The 21,317-nt window shown below is 49.5% G+C and overlaps 1 protein-coding gene across 1 annotated transcript in view; it reads right to left on the reverse strand.

Annotated features, from left to right (window-relative positions):
* Positions 1-21,317, reverse strand: part of LOC149345261 (uncharacterized) — a 209,935-nt gene that overhangs the window by 123,187 nt on the left and 65,431 nt on the right. The window contains exons 5-7 of the mRNA XM_089542740.1: positions 6,021-6,044; positions 5,767-5,799; positions 5,106-5,135 (exon numbers count right to left, since the gene is read on the reverse strand). Coding sequence (XP_089398866.1) covers positions 5,106-5,135; positions 5,767-5,799; positions 6,021-6,044 — 87 coding nt within the window. The remainder of the gene's footprint in view (positions 1-5,105; positions 5,136-5,766; positions 5,800-6,020; positions 6,045-21,317) is intronic.

The following is a 21,317-nucleotide window of genomic DNA, read 5'->3' on the forward strand; positions in this document are numbered from 1 at the left end:
GTGCTAAGGCACTTTAATGAAAACGCGGAAACCGATATTCATACCGATGCAAGCAGTGTGGGCTTAGGAGCGGTCCTCGTTCAGAAGATTGGTAGACAGGAGAAAATTATCCCGTACGCTAGCCGTTCACTGTCGAAAGCCGAGGCCATTTAACGACCGAGAAAGAATGTCTCGGCATTATTCGGGCCACGTCGAAATTTCGCCCCGACCTGTACGGACGACCATTCAAGGTTCTGAGCGATCGCCATGCTCTGTGCTGGCTAGCCAATTTGAAAGATCCCTCCGGCCGCATTGCTCGTTGGTGCCTGCGTCTTCAAGGATTCGACATAACTGTGGTGTACAAATCTGGCCGCAAGCATTCCAACTCAGACTGCTTGTCGCGAGCCTCCGTCGACGCAAGCACCGGAACAGGAAGACCACGACGCTTTCTTAGGACCGGTAAGCGCCAGCAGTTTCGTGCAGCAGCAGCGCTCAGATCCTGAGTTGCAAAGCCTAGTTGATTATCTGAAAGGCAAGACCATTTCGCTTCTCCGAGGGTTTAAGCGCAACTATCGTCCTCCGCCTTTCCCAATCATGTCCTCCTGAGGAACTTCGCGCCCAACAGGACAGTGCATCTTCTTGCCGGGCCCAAAAATCTCAGGCAAGAAATTATGCAGGGATATCATGATAAGCCGACTGCAGGGCATCTGGGATTGCTCGCACGTTGCATCGCGTCCAGGAGAAGTACTATTGGCCGCGGCTAGCTGCCGACGTTTCCCGTTACGTGAAAACATGCCGTGAGTGTCAGCGAAGCAAAACGCCTCCGATTAGACCAGCGGACTCCTGAACCCCATACCACCTCCAACTAAGCCTTTCAGCAAATAGGGATGGACCTCCTCGGCCCCTTTCCGACTTCATCATCAGGTAACAAGTGGATCATCGTGACCACTCACTACATGACCGCTACACCGAAGCAAAGGGTTGCCTAATAGCACCGCAACAGAAGTCGCAAAATTTTTCCTCGAACGAATTCTGCCATATGGCGCCCCCGAAGTACAGTCAGAAGAAAGGCGTTCACAGCGGAGCTGACGGAAGCCATCTTAAACTACATTCAAACAAGCCATCAAAGGACAACTGCCTATCATTCGCAAACCAACGGACTCACAGAGCGTCTGAACAAAACCATCACAGACATGTTCTCCATGTACATCGACGCCGAACACAACACGTGGGACACCATTCTGCCCTACCTGATATTCGCCTATAACACTGCCGTCCAGGACACAACCAGGTCTACCCCATTCTAGCTTGTATACGGCAGGAATCCCACGACAAAACTCGACGGAATGCTCCCGCACGTTTCAGACGAAGACAACATTGACGTCTCCGCCTATCTTCATCGCACCGAGGAAGGTAAGGTAAGGTAAGGAGGAAGGTAAGGTAAGTGAGCACTTGTGTTGTCGTCACTCTGTCTCCGTCCCTGTCCTCGTGGTGCCACAGCAGTACGAATATGTACCCGTTTTACTTTGCTCTACGCTCTTGGGAAGCCTATTCCAATGTGAGGAAGTATGAGGGAAAAAAAATTACGAGACACATCAGTTCGACATCGCGTTACAAGAACTTTCGGCTTATGATCGCGGCGTTCAGAGGTAAAATGCGGAGGAAGAATGTTCAAGCTCTCGTTCATTCCCATGAGATCAGATTATATTTGAAGAAAAAGTTTTACGGTTACTCTCCGGTGAGCCAGCGGTTTCCACCTAAGGTTTTCATTAACTAATGTGATGCGACTGTGGAAGTTATACCTGCCAGAAACAAACCTGGCAGCGCGGTTTTGGATGCGTTCAAGTTTTTCCACAAGATAAGAGCTTTGAGGGTCCCATGCCGCACAAGCACACTCGAGTATTGGACGAACATTAGTTACGTATAGCTGTTCTTTCTAGATGACTTTAAGGTTAAATATTCTTTGTGTCGGTTCCATGTCCGATTCTCTAAAAAATAGACCCCTAAATATTTGTATGTTGTACCTTTTCAAGCGGTAGCCCGTCCAAATTATAAACTGATCTCAAGGAAACTCTATAACATTCCGCTGACCTATGAAACATTTTACATAGGACAGCAGGGTGATTGTGTGAATGAATGGTTGCGCAAGCACCGAACCAAAGTTGGCGCAGAAGAGGACAACAGTCTTCGATGGCATTGTAGCAGATATCCCATGAAATGACCCCAACTTTTCGCGGACGTTTCGATTTTAGGCCATGGAAAAACACGAACAGTACGCGAAATATCTGAGGCCTTCCAGATAGCGAAACATGTTGCTGCGCGTTTTAGTTCCCCATCTCTAGCGATTACATCTAAGGAATTTGATGGTTTGAGTGACTTTGTGTAGATTACTACTCCTGGCTTGGCGCATGCGTGGCTGCTACCGAGTGGCCTGTGTTCAATAAAAAAATTCCGCTGTTAGATACGTCCTTGTCCCTTTTGTGCACGTCTTTTTTGGCTGGCGAAAAAAATCCTCTTCAAATGCCATACCAACAGGCCCACCATTCAGCCATACTTGAGAGAGAAAGGTATAGGGGCCCAGGAGGCCAGACAAGACCGCCAAGGTGTATTTGCCCCTAATAACTTTCAATTCTGAATTTCGTGTCTACAACGGTTTCGGCCTAGTCATTGGCTCACCGAAGGACCAGTAAAAGTGCGGGGTGACAGACTCTTCGCCTACCGGGCAGCGCTCGCCACGTTGCTTTACTGCTATTACTACGGTGCTTGTGTACTGACGTCGCAATAGCGTGGAACAAGAAAGGGCCGCTGCCTGAATTCGTGTGGGGATTGCTGCTATGCACCTCACTTCAGCGCAGTTTTGCTTCTCGTATAAGGCTTGTCTTCCGTGAACAAACTATATTTTCTATCCGTTAGTTTAGCTTAGCTTGCTAATGCCCTTTATGTCCCCAGATCACGGTCTACAGCTACGGAGTGCTTCGTTAGAGTCGCCAGCTTTTTTTTTTTTTTCAAGCGACAGTTCACTAACATTACAACTCCCCTCGAAGACATGTTTACGCAAAAGGCGTACTGGCGCTAAAAAACGAAGACAACACACACAACAGGACAGGACTGGCGCCTGTTACCCAGTCCCAGGCGCCAGTCCTGTCCTGTTGTGTGTGTTGTCTTCGTTTTTTAGCGCCAGTACGCCTTTTGCGTAAACATGTCATGCTACAACCAACTAGCTCAAATCAAAGTATTGCCCCTCGAAGAGTTTCCGCTCGTCATTTTCTGCCTGCTTCCTTACTGTCCTGTCGTGTGAAGATATGCGCGTGAATACTACTGAAAGCTAAGTCCGAAACTGCGACAGTTGAGTTTTCCTTCGTGCGTGCGTCGCGATTAGAAACGCCAGAAAGCCCCATGCCCAAACTAGGCGGCACGTCTACCTCTCAGCACCGCGCGTGCCCTGAGGAAGTGCACCGAGGACAACGAAGGAAGCATCGAGTGCCCCGTGTGACAATCTCGCGTATAAGTCTGGGCTGTCTCAGCTGCGAACTCTGAAGGTGCATTGCGGGCAGTGGCTGACAACATTGAATAGGTTGGGGCAACCGAAAAGGAAATAAAAATAATAGGCCCCTGCCTGCACCGTTTACACACAACAGGCTTAACCCAATTGAAAAATAAAAGAGGAGGCCTGTAGGCAAGTTGTAATTTGACCACCCGTGGGTGGAAAAATAAAATATTAGGGAAAATGCTACATTAGCGACCCACAGCCGAGAGAGCGGGCCCGGGGAGGCTCCCCTGACCTCCCCTGGGAAGTAGCGGAAAGGGAAATGGGACGTGGGAAGGGAATGGGGACAGCGAGATTTTTGCTCTGATCCTTCAATTATCTCGACTCCATTTCTGGCCCGCCTGGCCAGGGCAGGGAGAGCATCGAGATTGCCCAATGGTGCGGCCCCACTCACGGGATGCCCGACCACCCACCATACGCAACGGGCTCCGACCGTCGGAGACAGGAAAACCTAACACGGGGTCAGTAGCTACCTGGGGCTCCTCATCGCTCACTAGAAGGCTTTTCCCACCTGCCGGCTACTAGCCGTCGAAGGTTTTTCGCGGTTTTTCGGACACCGGAAGTATGTGTGATATCCCGGCCAGTGGACGCCCAGTTCGTCAACGGCCTCGCGGCCTCAGAACCGGTCAGACTCCGGGGGGACCATCTGTGCTTCCTCCAACCATCCATGCACTTATTTCCTCTCCTAGCTTACTCTTCTCCTACTGAGGAGTGAGTGTTCAAGGCTGGGCGACCGGGCCACTAACCAAGAACGTGGCTTAGGATGAGATGACCCGGGCCTACTCCACCGGTACTCCACACATCTTCGGTTTTCGCCAGACTCTTACGAGGCAGTACTAAGCCCTCATCCCCCGGCATCCCGCAGGCGGTTAAGCCTGCGGCCGGCCGTAAGGCCGCTTCCCCGAGGCGGCGGTCCTCAGAGCCTGGCCACTATGAACCCCCGCGCGGACCTGGTTTCTCCGTAACCAGAAACCGACGCGTCGGTAGCCAGACTTGCACGCCCCCGCGCGCAGAGGAAGGAAGGTAGCATGTATTTGAAAACCTTTTGGCGTTTTGACATGCCTTCCGGGCCGGATTTCGTGGGTCCAACCTGAGTATAAACCCAGGCCTGCCTCCGCTCAGGCATCGGACCTCACGTGCACGACTGGCCCTCACAGTCGTCTGGGAGTCGCTGCCACTCCCATTGGGGGTTTGCATCCCCAGAGGATGGGTCCCGGCCATCCCATCCCCACTGCTGGCATTGCACCGAAACAAAGCCTAGTAGCCGAAACTACACCGGCCCGTATTCGGTGGCGGGGGGGGCCACGAGCAGGCTGCACAGTCAGATTTCCCCCCCAGTGGCTGACAACAGTGGACCGTGGCCCGCATGGCGCTCTTGATTCCGCTAACCTGAACTGTAGGCGAAATTAGCATGGCAATCGTTATCTTATCTAGCGCTGATAATTTTGCATTGCTTGGGTAACAGGAAAAGCTACACCTTCATTTCTTTGTCGAGCAGTGTGCGGCGGTCGAGAATGTGGCTGGAGTTTCAGTGCAGACTTCCTACTGTGGTGCCCTATGGGTTATTACAGCGACTTACCAACATCTTCCGGTGTCGCCAGGACAGCTTCTGAAAAATGCGAGACAAAATGGCACCACTCAGATGAGTGGGCACGCGCAGCTGGCGCGAGAGAGCTGTCTGTGCCCGTCATGCTGCCCCTGTCCCCCTGCCTGCGTGGAAGGCAGCACTGCTTGGCGAAAGCTCAGTGTGGCGCCTCGGCGAGGGACAGGAGCACCGCGGTCGGCGTGCCGCAACACGAGTAAACAAACGGTCCACACTTGGGCTGACTGCACCTCCAGGAGGGGGAGCAATGCGGAACCCGGTAACGTGCACTGGCCGGAGGACAGCCGAGGTGACATAGAGAGTCTAGAAGCGAGCGCAGTTCCCTACGAATGATGTACCTCGCAAGGAAAATTGGTCAAACGCGTAGAGAATGTCATCACTAAATATGAACACAATGCTTTCTCTGGTTACATGAAGACGCAAAGTTCATTGTTGCTCCTTGACACAGTGTTCCCCATTAGCATGTATTGAGACTCGGGTCAAGCTAAACGCCCACTGATCACAAAAGACCAAAAGACACGAAGCAGGTGTAGAAGAGGCGAATGCTTCTCTTGAACTGATCACAGCATATCGTCTGCCCGCGTTCAAGTCAGGCTCGCAATCTTGGTGCACTGCTGGAGTCAAGCGATTCACTTACCTCGGTTATGCACCCCTCGGGCCGAAGAATTCGCTGGAGAGAAAAGGAGCAAAGCTTTAAAATGTGCATGCAGAAGGAAATTGCTGTGGGAAATTAGTGACAACCGAAAGCGACCACTGCGAGCGTCGGCATTGGCTTTTTTCTCGCTTTGCAGCGACGTTTGTTTGTCTTTTTCTCCAAAAGCGAAGCCACTTTTGGCAAGAAAGCGGCAACTGTCGTCCCCTACAGCCGCTAGCAATGTTATACATGCTTACTCGTGGTCTCCGGGAAGGGGATATCTGAAAGAGGGCAGATGCACAGAAAGGTGTTATAGAAAATCACTTTGAGAGCATGAAATCAAGGCAGGGCTTAACATGAATTTTAACTTCTTCGCTAAGCAATAGGAGTAACTTTTACAAATTATTAACGGCCGGCAATCTAGCAAAGAACGCCAAACTTTATGCTCGCATGGATTAACTGATTTATGCGTCTGGTGTTTCACTGGAATTTGATTTGTTCTTTCCTTTAATGCCAAACTGCACGTGTTCCCTGGCCAAAAATCTGAACATAGAAATGTCAAACAAAAAGCTAAGTCTGTTTGGCTGCACAAGTATCAAAAATACAACGCAAAACAAACACCCTACGCCGCATAGGGGCAAATTAGAAAGAAGAAGTCGAGTGTGAGTGGAAGTAAAGCGAGCAAGGCTCAAGCGACCGTTCGATTCATTGTTCGCTCCTTTCGCGCACTGAGTCCGGCACCATTGGCGCGGTTAAGTTCCGGCGCATTCAGTTGCACAGAAATAGCTGCCTTGGCGAGGGCGTTTGCAGCTCCGGAGCATTGGGCTGCAGCCGTCACTTTGCACGAATTCACGCGAGGTCGAATTCTAAGCTGCATTCATGGTGTAGAAGCCATCTGCCTGATCTGCTGCTGTCGAAGCGATTTAACAAATTCAGCAAGTAGCCTGTTTGAAGCTTACACGTTAGAAAAAAAGTGCAGTGGCTTAGCTCAGCCAGGTTAGGGCATACGTAGCGAAAACAATTACATCTACTGTAATCCAGAGTTTGACGAAACGCCGTCTGGCCAGGTAGTAGCGTGGTTGAACAATTCTTGTTTAACAGTCAGTTGACGTTTCGGAGCCCCTGCGGGTTCCTTGTTCACAATGAAGAACCGGCCGAGTATAAAGCAACTTAAGAAGATTTGAAAAGTCGACGTATTGATTTTGCGTAACCCGGGTGAAGATTCCCCTTAGTCATGTTGATAGTGTTCGGCGTTAACTGTATTATCGGTGTTAACTGTATTATCGGTGATTCTAGTTGCAATCGTGCTGAGAGGCTTCTTTCGGTAGCAGTGATTTGAGCGTCATCCCAAGCGATTTCATGCCCTTCTTTTTTGCGCGTGTTTTGCCACAGCGTTTGACGCTGTCCGGTTCCTGGCGAAATCATTGCGGTGGGCTTTTAGCCGCCTTGACAAATTCCCCCTCTCAGCGATGTAGACGGAGTCGCAATCATCACAAGGTATCTTATATGCGATACCTGGAAACTTTGAAACTTTAATATTAACAAGAGCCCCGCGCAATTTGCAGGTAGGCAAGGGGGCAATGCGCACATTGTGCTTCTTGAAGACATGTGTCAAGGCTTCGCTTAAGCTGGGATGTACGGAATAGCCCTGCGTTTTGGACGAGATGACGACGTTGCGTTTTGTGTGGATTGCGGCTGCGAATGCTTGTCGAGCTGACGTCTGGAGACCCTTCCAATGAACTTTTTTCTGATATCCGTTCTTTTCTCCTTCCTTATTACATCAAGTTCTATCAACAGGAATAAGGGGAATCGTCACTCGGCTTACGCAAAATCATTCCGTCGACTTTTCAAAGCTTCGTAAGCTGCTTATTACTCGGCCGGTTCATGCGGCCAGTTGTTTCGACGCGCGTCTGTTCTTTCACTCTTTCCTATCATATCTTTCAACTCTCCTCTATCTGCACGTGGCAGCGGTGATGGCTCGGCTCGAGCCAGTCGGCGGGCCCGTGCAATGTCCTTTTAATCCTTCTTTCAGTCACAACAGCAACAACTCTGAAGCACAGAGCAGGTGACTGTACCGGTGTGGCATGGACTTCCAAAGGCTGTAATGCCATGTAATGAGATTGTAATTGTAATGCCTCGATCATGTTACTTGCTCGTTTCAGAGGGTCGACAGAAGCTGTTTGCAGCATTGATTGGCAGATTATGGTCCTGGGGTGTTCTGCGTTTCAGCGAAGTTGCACACGCATTAGTCTAGTGTATGTTTACATTACAGAGAAGAGAGCTTCACCGCAGCGGTTTCTGTGTGATGTTAAAGCGCCGTTAGAAGAAATGGAATTCAGGATATTTTTTCGCCACCATACTGGTTTCAATAAATCATGAACCATTCAGAAATGCATCATGAATTCAGCATATATGCAAAATCAGGTTAATGAGAATCTCAACAGGAAAACACGCATCGCATCTTAATCGGAAAATCGGTGGCCAATTTTCATCACTAATGCATCACAACCCAACTCAGAAGTCGGTTTGGTTTGGTTTGGTTTGGTTTATGGGGTTTAACGTCTCAAAGCGGCTAAGGCTATGAGAGACGCCGTAGTGGAGGGCTCCGGAAATTTCGACCACCTGGGGTTCTTTAACGTGCACTGGCATCGCACAGTACACGGGCCTCTAGAATTTCTCCTCCAAAGAAATTCAACCGCCGCGGCCGGGATCGAACCCGCGTCTTTCAGGTCAGCAGCCCAACTCAGAAGTCAACAGAAATTCCTGATGGGTGTGATGTATCAGAAACTCATCACAAATTTTTGTAAGGACAGGTGAGGAACATATACAGTGTTAATAGACGGGCTTGCACTGGGCTTTCGTAGTACACTGGACTGGCGTGGGCGCGATTTCTAATCAACAAGGATACAACGTTATTAACCATTGTGGAAATTTTTACAGTCCATTGCAGAAAAAGAGCTTATTCTTGGGGCGTTCGTGGACTTCTCAAAAGCTTTCTATTCCATTCATCACAAACATTATTCCTAAAAATTGAGCACTATGGTTTTCCCGGCCATTTCCTTTAGCTTATAAAAAGTATTTAGAACACCGCCGGCAACTGGTTATACTAACAATTCTTCGTCATATTGTTAGGTGCCGGCTAGAAACAGCAGAGATAGCCTGCCAGGCAGAGGATCGATGGCTTGGGTGGACGCACAGCACACAAGCGCGCACCTCAGCGTCGTCTTCCTTTCAAAAACACTTCGTCGTCTACCCAGCGTCCGTAGCACGACCCCCCCCGCGGCGAAAGCACCGTTCCGGTGCGCACTACACAGTCCATGAAGACGGCGAGTTGTAAGCTTTGAGGCGGGACACATGTACGATGTCGGTGCGGGGTGCAGCGGCCGGGGATGGTGGATGTATCGGGGTGATCTCGTACGTCACCTCGGTCACGTGACGTACGATCCGATAAGGGCCTGCATATCACTGGAACAGTTTTTCACACAGGCCCACACGGCGGGACGGGACCCAGAGTAACACAAGGAAGTCAGGAGAGTAGGTTACTTCTCGACGGCGGCAGTCATGACGATTTTTCTGAGTTAACTGGGAGGCCGGCAGCCGCTGGCGGGCGACAAGACGGGCAGCGTCGGCGCGAGCGATGGCGTCCCGAGCGTAAGGACTCGTGGAGGCAGTGGCGGGCAGTACACTGTCGAAGGACAGCAAAGTATCGCAGCCAAAGAGAAGACAAAAGGAGAGAAACCGGCTGTATCGTGACGCATTGAATTGTAGGCGAATGTCACAAATGGGAGGCTAATATCTCAGTCGCGGTGATGGTCGGAGACATACATGGAAATCATGTTGGTGAGGGTACGGCTCAGACGTTCAGTGAGGCCGTTCGTCTGCGGATGGTAGGCCGTGGCGAACTGATGAGGGACGGAGCAGGAGCAAAGCAGTTCGGCGACCACTTGAGGAAGAAAGCAGCGGCCGCGATCCTTGCCGTCTTCCGCCGCACTGGTCTTCAGCTGAACTCGCAGAAATGTACCTTCGGCCGCCGTCAGCTCATGGTCCTTGACCACTTGTTCGATTCTGTTGGGATCCAACCCCACCCAGAAAAAGTCCGCGCCTGGTGCCGTGCCTTCAGGCAAAGAAGCAGGAATGCGCAGGCCCAAAACATTCGTATGTTCCACTTCAGGAAGTGGTGCATTGTCAACGGTGAGCACGAACGGAGTGGCTTTGAAAATTCGGCGGCCAGCTTTATTGCCCACATTGACATAGCAGGATTTGGAGAGGTTGAGGGAGAGGCCAGTGTCGGCAGGAAAGCTGTGAAGAAGGTTGAGGGCATTTTGCAGGAAGTCTTGCTTCACCTGAGCGGAGCGATTTGTGGACCAGAAAGTGATATCGTCTGCATATGCTAGAACCTGAACATTAGGAAGGGTGGAGAGACTGTGTATCAGAGGAATGAATGCGATGTTAAATAGAGTTGGGGCTATAACTGAGCCCAGCGGTACACCACGATTAGCGGCCTGTGGGTTTAGCATTAACGCAGATAGCAAATGTCCGTTGCGAAAAAAAGACATGAATTGCTCGATACAACTGAAAGGGCATGCCAAGTGATGACATAGAGTTGAAAATGGCTGCGCGGAGAATGTTGTCGAAGGCTTTTATGATATCTGTTGCTAGGACTGCGCGAACGAGACGGCTGTGAGGTGAGCGACGTATCACGTCGTTGGCAAAGCGGTCAAGACCATCCTCAGCTCCGTATCCTGGTCGGAAACCAATTTGACCAGACGAATATTTCTGAAAAAATTTTATTTTATTTCAGTATACTGCAAGCCAGAGTTGGCCCAAGCAGGAGGGGCATACAACTAAAAAAATTTCTAAAAGAGCATCAGCTACAACACCGCGAGTCAGTAAACAGGACACAAATCCAGAGTCATCAAACAAGATACTAGGAGCCATACAATAAGTTCTTGAGCTCCTTCTCAAAATTTCTAGACTTACATAGACCCGAAGGAAGGCCATTCCACTCCGCGACAGTGTTCGGAAAAAAACTGTTCTTAAACCCACTAGTTCGTGCAAAAATTGGTGCTAATGACTGCTCATGTACATGACGTGTTCTCCTAGTGCTCGCCAGCTTCACGCAATCAGGAAGATCTGCCTTCAAATTTCCAGACATGTAATTATGAAGCAGTACTAGACGGGTAACTTTTCTTCTTATTGCCAAGAACTGTAAATTACTCTAAAATTACTGTAAATTACGTTAAAAATTTTAACGAGCGCACGAGAATGAAACGAGGACTGAAAGAAGACACACACCACAAAGCGCCGTACTGCAACTGATTTATTTTGCATGCGAAGCGCCCAAATTTATGCAATGCATCACTGGCACTCGTGGAAAAAGAACAAACATAAAACAAACACCACGGTGATACGTCTGGCTACTCCTTGATAGCGGTGAAGGCCGTCGAGCCGAAACCAGGCCACGTCATAAACAAGAAAACCCAAACATTATCGAGACAGAGTAACACACGTGGAAGCGCAACATTTAGCAACAGCCGTTATTGGGGCATTAATTTTAAGAAATGACGCTCCTTTGTACTTAACTGCTCAGAAGCAAAGCTGACACAATTAGCCTTAAGTTTATAGATTTCACATGCTTCCATGATCTCCCTTGGGATTTTTTCCGCACACCTGCGCAGAACTGTGGTCTGCTCAAAGATAGGCCCGTATTTCTTGCACAGATCGCAATCACGGCAGTGTACGCCCAGGTGTCGGCAGGCATTCTTGACATTGTTATTATGCTCTCTGAGCATCTCATTCAGGCACCTCCCAGTCTGGCCGATGTAGGCTCGACCACAGGGCAAGGGAATGGAGTACACCACGTTTTCTGTGCACGCAACGAACTGCCGCTGGTGTCTAGTGGTGCAGCTCCTACCCTGACAGCCGGTAGAGTTGACCTTCTTGCATAGTCTGGACCGCTTATTCGGTGCCGAAAATACCACTTCCACTCCTGCCCGCTTGCCTATCTTCCTGAGGTTATGGGAGATGGTATGGAGGTACGGGATGACAGCCACTTTTTTGTTCCGACAAGTCTGCTCTGTTGTGTTGGAAGCTGGCTTCTTCAGTTGTCGGGCCATGCCTTCAGCCACCGAAAATAAAAGCGTGCGGGGGTAGCCTGAACTGAGGAGCCGAGACACCTGGTGATTGAAGGCCATTTCAAGGCGGTGCTCGCATGAGTGTGTGAGGGCGTTATTTAAACAAGACCGAATAATGCCTTGTTTGACGAGCTTCGAATGCGCGCAATCGAAGTACAGGACGGGTTTGTTCCCTCTAGGCTCGTAGGCCCAACATACATGAGTTGGAGAAAAGTATAGGCCCAAATCGAGGAAGTTATTAACAGGGACCTCGTGGGTCAGAGTAAAGGGTTCTAGACACTCAGAAAAAAGGGACATGGTGTCGTAAACATATGACTCAGGGGACGTACTAGGAGCACTTGACACAACAAGATAGTCATCAACATACCTGAACACTGCAATGATGTTCGACCCTTCACATCTGCGGTTGAGGTCTCACATCTGCGGTTGAATTAATGCCCCAATAACGGCTGTTGCTAAATGTTGCCCTTCCACGTGTGTTACTCTGTGTCGATAATGTTTGGGTTTTCTTGTTTATGACGTGGCCTGGTTTCGGCTGACGGCCTTCACTGCTATCAAGGAGTAGCCAGACGTATCACCGTGGTGTATGTTTTATGTTTGTTCTTTTTCCACGAGTGCCAGTGATGCATTGCATAAATTTGGGCGCTTCGCATGCAAAATAAATCAGTTGCAGTACGGCGCTTTGTGGTGTGTGTCTTTTTTCAGTCCTCGTTTCATTCTCGTGCGCTGGTTAAAATTTTTGAGATGTGTAACGAACTAGCCCGCCAGTTCGTCCTGAGAATATTTCTGGTGATGGTCGAGCCACCAGGAGATTCGAGTGGCAAGCAGTTTTTCATACAATTTGCAAATAGTTGGGGTAAGAGAACTCGGTGGTAGGACTCCAAGAGTTGTGAGTGATTTTCCGGGCTTTGGTAGCGGAACTACCACTGAATGTTTTGCAATGGGATGGCATTTCACTAGTGATGTAATAGAACTGGTCAGTAACATCAACTGAAAAAGCCGACTGTGCTCCGGGCGGCCCATTTCTAAGTTCTTGAACCACCTCATTGTAATCCGGATCAGAAAACGGTCGTCTAGAGCTAGGGACTTTAGGTGTCGCTGGTGAAATCGGCCCGCACACAGCTGCCAGGACCTTTTCTCTGAAACAATGGTGCGCAGGGGGCATTCAGGCTAGTGAGACTTTCCCGTAAATTAAAGATCCAGGAACTCTGTCAGCATCTTTGACGACTTTCTTCAGCGGTTCCAAATTCATGTCAGTTAAGAACTTCACTGCGACCTTCTTGACCTTGGCGGGATTGAGCGTCACTCCGACGAAGTGCTTCTGCAAACATTCAGCCACTTCTAATTGAAGCAAATTCTCGGGAGGAACAACAAAGCCACCTTCCTTGTTGCTTTCGAGTATCTCAAGGTTGTTTCCCCCAGGTATTCCTAGGGGAAGCCCGTGCACCCGCAGCGTTGCAATGTACTTTGTGATACTGAAATTTTGATTTGATTTGAGCTTCTTAGAGGAAGGATAAGAAGGGCGATTACAACTTGAATGATGCGTCAGGCAATGAATGGCATCTGAAGCCGCTCGGTCCTCATCCTTGTCTCTCGCTCTTTTGGCGGCCTCCCTAGTCATGGCAAGAAGCTCCGGTTTTTTAAGGCGGAAGCCTTTAATGCCTCATCGTTGTAAGCAGGAGCTGTCGACAGAAATGTCACGCTTTTCAATTGGTCGAAACGGTCGTGACGTCGAAGTGCGCGAATTTCAAACGGGGCCAATTGTACTTTGCCTACTAACCATGCAACCAATTAAAGGGATCGTATAGTGATGCTCCAAGTAAGTTTGACTGAATTTAGTAAATTGCTTACTTAACCAATTAGTCTAATTAACCAGATAAATAAATAAAATCGAGTAAGAAATTGGCCCAGCTTCGGAATCGATCCCCGGTCTCCGGAGTGCGAGTCGAGCACGCTACCACTCCGCCATGCCAGCTCAATGGTTTGGAATGAACAAAGGTGCGTCTAGTCAATACGGTGTCTTCGTTCACTCCCATCTTCCTCCCTTCCCGTTACGGCGACGTTTAGGTGCCCAACGAGATATGAGAGAAAGATACATTTCCTTTCCTCAAAAACCAATTTACCGACGAGCAAGGCCTTTTTGTCCGTGTTTCAGATTGGTCCAAATTGTCGTGACGTCACCGCGCGCGAATTTTGACGGGTGTCCACCGAAATATGTGAGACAATTACTGCGCAACTTCCTTTCCTCAAATACAATTTTCGACTAGTGTCTACTGAGATATGTGAGACAGTTAATGCCTAATTTCCTTTCCTCAAATACAATTTTCATTTTCTTCTTTACGGCCCCTCTTTCTTCTTTCACTCACACTTCCTCCCTTCCTGTACGGTGCGGCTCAGGTGTCCAACGAGATGGCAGAGAATTACAACCCCATTTCCTTTCCTCAAAAAGCGTTGCATTCAAAGGGCAACGCATCGCGCCGAACGGGTGGTGGCGTTCCTTGGACTCCGTGGCAGCGCTACAACACGCTGTCGCGTTCCACTCCTAAAGGAGAAGCTTAAGCGTCATTAATTGGCAGTTAATGCACCAACAAAATGTGCAGTGAACAATCGCGTAGCAGAATGCAGCACTCAGGCTTTCGCCTTTCACCACTTTAGCCGCTAAAGTTCCTCGCAATTATTCGTCCCAGCTTCAAAGCTGCACTTAAGGCCTTTCTCGACCGTCGACTTCGCACTGGGTTCGAGAACAGTGTCGCCAAGAACCCTGACTTCTGCAAAAGACCCCTGTCGCCGTGGGGAGCGTGCTCTTATCTTGCGCCATAGAAATTTCGTTGTCGGCGCCGCAGGCCTCTTGTAGTCCTTGACACTTCGTGGTGACCGCATCGCATGTGTTCCAACAGGATGCGCAACCAGTCATTGGCCAACGTGTTCTGACGCCATGCTTCAGGCTTCAAGATCTTGCAGGAATGCCAATGAGCCTGGTGGTGGGAGCGGACGCATGTCGGACCGCCACCCGCATTGTGGGCTAATTTTACCAGGTTAAAACGGACGTGGCCCAACCATTTTTGGTGTGCGAGGAAAGCAAGATATCCGACGCATCTGGATACCCACTTCAAAATGGTAGGCCAATTTTGCGACTTTTTATCGAGTTGTAAAGTTCGCCAACGAACCGCCGCAGCTAAGCCTAACGAGACGAAGGCCTCCGCTAGACCTCGGCGCTTGCGCCGAGACAGGAGCCGACGGAGAGATGCTCGCTAGCCCCAGCGGGAGCGGAAACGCTCCCAAGGGCGTGCAAAGCGAGGATTCACAGTGCGAGGATTCTCACATGGAAGACGAAGTTTCTGAGGACGAAAGTTCTACCGAAACGTGCCAGGAACGCGCGAGCGACGCTAACACGGACGCGGAGGAAAACGACAACGATGGCGCGGATAACTGGACGCCAGTTATGCGGGCCAGGGCGCGACGACGAGAAAAGCTCAAACAAGCAAAAGAAGAAAAGAAAGCCAGAGCGGAAGCCAGGAGGCTACAGACGCCAGTCGGACGGGACGCAGCGACCAATTTGGAGAAGACAGGCGGCAAGGCGCCATCGCGGAGGATACCACCGCTACCTAAGACCGACGTGAAAGTCATTATAAGACCTAAGCAAGGGCTGCAACTGAAAGAGTTTCCACAGTTTCTCATCTCGAAAGCAATCCAGGCGGCTACCGGCCACCACTCAGCATGCGGAGGAGAGAACTTCATTACCAGAATCCGACCTGGATCCAACATAATCATCACAAGCACGCCATCTGAAGAGACGGCAAGACAAATCAAGCAAATAAGACAACTCAACATCAAGGGCGTCAACTACGAAGTCAACACGTACATTGCGGCGCCGGATGATGTGATCCGAGGAGTCATCCACGGAGTCGAGCCGGGCCTCAAGACCGAAGACCTACTGGCGGAACTTAGAGTCCGAACGCATGGAGTCGAAATCGTCGGGGCGAGAATGCTGGGTAAATCCTCCTCAGCAATGCTACTCTTCGACGGCAAATTCCTTCCCAAGCAAGTGATTTTTGCAGGGGCTGAGTACCAATGCTACCCGTACCGAGTCCGAAGGCAGGTGTGCCACACATGCATGCAGCCTGGACACAGAACAGACGTGTGCCCCACCCCACAGGTGAAGGTATGCAAGTCATGTGGAACCCGGAACCCCCAGGAAAACCATCAATGCGAAGAAAGAAAATGTGCGCTCTGCTGTGGTGACCACGCTACTGGAGACAAGGACTGCGAGATGCGGTATAAAAAAGCCAAGTACCAAACGGGGCAACCGAAAGGCAAGACCCCGCCAGGTCAACGACCGCAAGACAAGGGGGACGCTGGATCGCCGGGACAGCGAACGCAAGACACCGGGGACGCTGCTACACGAACGAGCAGATCCAGAGAAAAACAAGGGGCAGACGCAACGAAGCAACTGCTTCGTTCAGACAACAACGCGACACTCAGCAGCAACGCCGACAAGCGCACGAGATCGAGGTCAAGATCAGCGATGCGATCCAGATCCAGGTCGACAACGAGCAAAGAAAACAGCGGGTTCCAGGAACGCAAAGGGGACTTCCCAGGCCTGGCGAGCGAAAACAAGAAGCAAGATCTCAACTAGCCACAGCAGAGACCGGAGAAGAAGGTGAGCTGGCCAATTGGACATAACTGTGCAACCACTGTGTCACACTCTAAGACAATGCAACTTGAGGACAGAATAGTAAAACTAGAACAGCGACTTGCTCAAAGCGATCAAAGGGTCAAAGAGTTAGAAGAACAAAACACGCATCTTAAAATAGAACTCCAAAGACAAAAAGCACAATACATGAACGCACTAAAAAACCTCGAACACGCCAGACAACCCATGTCCATCACGGAGGCCGATCAAGTAGAAACGTACCAACGTAGGACAGAATCCGCAGAGGTGGCCGCCATAAAGGCGGCACAACACCAACTACAAGAAATCCAAGAACTCGATCAGGAGATGGTAAGAGCAACTTTGCTAGCAATAATGAAACACCATGTCAAAGTCAGTGAAGACCTGGAGAAAATGGACGGAAAATACAACTACATTAAAGGGAAAGTAGCGACTACAACGAAGGAAGCACACAGCAAACGCATGAGAGAACACATGAGCAATAGGCCCATCCATTCCGACGAGCAGGAAGCAAGAATACAAAATGTCTAACGACAAACACACAAGGCTAAACAAGAAAGGAAGCTTGAAAATTTGGCAATGGAACTGTAGAGGAATAAAAGGAAAACAAACTCAGTTAATCCATCTCATAAAGAACCAAGAAAAACCGCCGGACATCATTGCCATCCAAGAATACGGGGCCAGGACTAAAACAAGCATAACAGGATACGAGATGTATGACGGAGACGGTTCCGGCAAGGCCGTCACCTTAGTACATAAGTCAATTACGGCAATCTGCAAAACCAACATACCGGATACGGACGTACACCACACTGTACTAGAAATTGTACCAGAAAAACCAGCGGATGACAGCGCTTTCATCATAAACGTATACAGCCCCCCAAAACAAAAGAACCCCAGAATACACGAACTGTTCAAAAAAGCCAGCGATATGGCAGGCCAGAAGCCACTGTTGATCCTAGGAGACTTTAATGCGGCAAACCCCATTTGGGGGTACCAAAAACTCAATGCCAAAGGTAAAAGCATAGCAGAAAGCGCAGAAAAATACTGCATGGAGTTAGCTAACGACCCCACAACTACGACGAGGATAGGAAACAGCGTCTGCAAAGACACCACGCCTGACCTAGCCTTCTCAAAAAACAACGAGAATATCCAATGGGAAAATACAATGGAAACCTTAGGGAGCGACCACTTCATCCTTAACTTAGAAATAGCCGCCGGAGAAATGAAGAGATGCCTAGGGACTGCCAAAATCACAGACTGGGAAGCCTTCAGAAACCACAGCGACGAAATAATAAAACCGATAACCAACATAGAAGAGTGGTGCACGGAGCTTATGAAGGTCAGACAAAAATACACGAAGATGATCGTTCGCACGGAACAACACCCAGACGTAGACAGCCACCTTCTTCACCTATGGGAAGCACGAAGAAGCCTTATCAGGAGATGGAGGCAGCAAAAACACAACAGGAAACTCAAGCTGAAGATCGCAGAACTGACTAAGAAGGCATCAGAACACGCAGACAAGATCCCCACGCAAAACTGGCAACAGTTCACGGAAACACTTAGAGGAACACTAGGCACGGCCCGAACTTGGAATATACTAAGAGCTTTGATAGACCCCACAAAAACCGAAATGGAAAGCGGCAAGTCCATGAAAAAACTACTCCACACCTTCCCTGGAACGGAAGACCAACTAACACAAGCACTGAGGGAAAAATGCTACGGCACAATCATGCACCCAAAGCAAGACCAAGTATACACCGGCGAAAACAACCCCGAGATGGATAGGCCAATCACCGAGGAGGAAGTAAGGGCAGCCATAGGGGAAGCAAAAAAGAATACGACAGCTGGAAAGGACAAAATAAATAACGCTACCATTAGAAACATGGGAGACACGGCCATCGCCGAGCTTACGAAGTACCTAAACGCTATCTGGGAAAAAGGAATCGTGCCGGCGGAATGGAAACATGCAGAGGTAATTATGATACCCAAGCCGGGTAAAAGACTCCAAATTGAAAACCTAAGACCAATCTCCCTAACCTCCTGTCTAGGGAAGATATACGAGAGGGTGATTAATGAAAGGATCACAAACTACATGGAGGACAAGGGATATTACCCTGATGCCATGTTTGGCTTCAGAAGGGGACTGTCCACGCAAGACGTACTCCTACAATTAAAGGAGGATGTCCTCACTGAAATACCAAGAAGAGGCGAACACATAGTGCTAGCACTCGACATAAAGGGAGCCTTCGATAACGTGGGACATGCGGCCATCATGGAAGGTCTCAATAACATAAACTGTGGAAGCAGAGCCTTCCATTATGTCAAAGCCTTTCTCACAGAACGAACAGCTACGATAAGCATCGGAGATACAAGATCGGAGAGCTTCACGGTGCCAAACAAGGGTACCCCGCAAGGCTCAGTAATATCACCGCTACTATTCAACATAGCGATGATAGGACTCACGAAAGTACTGGACGAAATAGAAAACATCAGCTACGCAATGTATGCAGATGACATAACAATATGGACAACCACAGGCTCCCTAGCAGCTAAACAAGAGCGGCTACAAAAAGCGATCGGCCATACTGAACAATACGCCAGGGCCAGAGGATTATCGTGCTCAGCAGAAAAATCAGAATACGTAAGAATCAAAAAAGGTACACGAAAATACGACTCCCAAAATCACCCTGAAACTCGGAAACGATACAATACCTGAGAAAACGGAAGTCAGGGTACTTGGAATGTGGCTGCAAAACACAGGCTGATGTAGCAAAACCATTGCCTCTATTAAGAATACAACAGAGCAAGTCGCCAGAATCGTGCGAAGAATCAGCAGTAGAAAGAAGGGGATGAGAGAACAGGACACCCTAAGACTCATTGACAGCCTCGTCACGAGCAGGGTTACGTACAGCCTCCCCTACCACGAACTAAACAAGCAAGAGACTCTACAAATCGACACCATACTACGCAAAGCGTACAAAACGGCGCTCAAACTTCCAATGTCCACACCAACCGAAAAACTAATGGCCCTGGGAGTATCAAACACCTTCGACGAACTACGAGAAGCGCAACGTAGTGCGCAATTAGACAGACTCACTCAAACCAGAACGGGAAGACACCTACTGGAGAAATTACGGCTACCTCTAGGTACACAAACAGACAAGGAACAGATTAATAATGAAGACAGAAACAACATCCGGGTAAGACCAATACCACGACACATGGATCCGAATTTACATCATGAAAGACGACAAGCCAGAGTCCGAGCACTCACCAGGGAACTCAGCGACAATCCCAACGTAGTCTACACGGACGCAGCAAAGTACCGATACCAACGCAAAACAATCGCCGTTGTAGCAGACGAAGGAGGGCAAGAAATAACCAGCGCAACGATAAACAACCCAAACATAGAAGCAGCTGAAGAAGCCGCCATTGCTCTCGCAATATCGCACGGGAACGCAACAGGACACAACCTCACTATAGTGACGGACTCCAAACAAGCATGTAGAAACTACACAAGAGGCAGGATCGACAGCATCGCCAATCATATTCTACACACGACGAGAAGACACAAAAACACTAAACATAGTATAGTGTGGGTTCCGGGAGATGAGGGGATGAGGGGCAACGTGGCAGCAGACGAGTTAGCTCGAGGATACGTCAACCGAGCAGACTCAGCACTTTGCACCACAGGCACCTTTGACCCAGTTACCCCCACGTACTCAGATATACTCGATCATTACAGGGGTCAGCGGAAACGCTACCCAGCCCCACACAAAAGGCTCACCAAAGAGGAGGCGGTAGACTGGCGCAGACTACAAACCGGTACCTACCCACACCTTCACAAACTACACAAGATTTTCCCTACACAATATGCAGACGAATGTCCGTGGTGTCAGGGTAAACCTACACTAGAACATATCACATGGACCTGCCCTAAGGCAGACTTAGAGCCAAGAATAAACCCGAGTGTGATGCAGTGGGAGCACTTGCTGGCCAGCGAGGACGAGGAAGCGCAACGATTCCTTGTGCGCCGAGCCACGATGGCAGCAGTCAAGTGCGGCATCCTGGACCAAGGATCGACCACGGCGCCCAATGACCCGTAAGGGTCAAGAACACCAATTTATTGACAATAAAGTTTTTTCCATCCATCCATCCATCAAGATCTTGCAAATCCTTCTCGCATGGCCCCACGACGATTTCACGACACCAAAGATGGCTTGAACTTCTGGAGGCGCCGATCTATGTTTTATGGAACAGGTCATCATGCGGGAACGCTATGTAGTACGTCGCCGCAGCAATGAGGAAAAACAGGAGCGTGTTGATTTTGCGGAAGATAGGACCGAGCTCAATGGAGAAGAAATTTGTTACAGAAAGTCTTTCGTTTGAGCTAGTTGGTTGTAGCGTGACAAAGCCGCAATGCCATTGCTCCGAGCGAGACACTGCTCAGCTTGACCGACGGCGGATCACCGCTGCTTTCGTCGACCTCAGCGTCACCGAATAAACCACTGTCCCGCTAGTAATTTGTGTGATGCTACGGAAAAAAAAAGGGTACATTCGAGCGGCTCAGCATTCAATAAATGCGGCGCTAGTAGTTTTCTCGCTTGATATCGCCGAAATGCGGTTACGCTCCCTCGTTAAGAAACTGCTCGTTTGGTGCTGTCCAAACACCGGTGGGCAAATCAAGGTTCCTCGCTTCCGAAAACGGGGCCCTTGGTCTGGGTTTCCCCCTTGTACGTACT

This window comes from Amblyomma mixtum, chromosome 5 (genome assembly GCF_055824585.1).
Source record: "Amblyomma mixtum isolate Tamu chromosome 5, ASM5582458v1, whole genome shotgun sequence".
Taxonomy (NCBI): Eukaryota; Metazoa; Arthropoda; class Arachnida; order Ixodida; family Ixodidae; genus Amblyomma; species Amblyomma mixtum.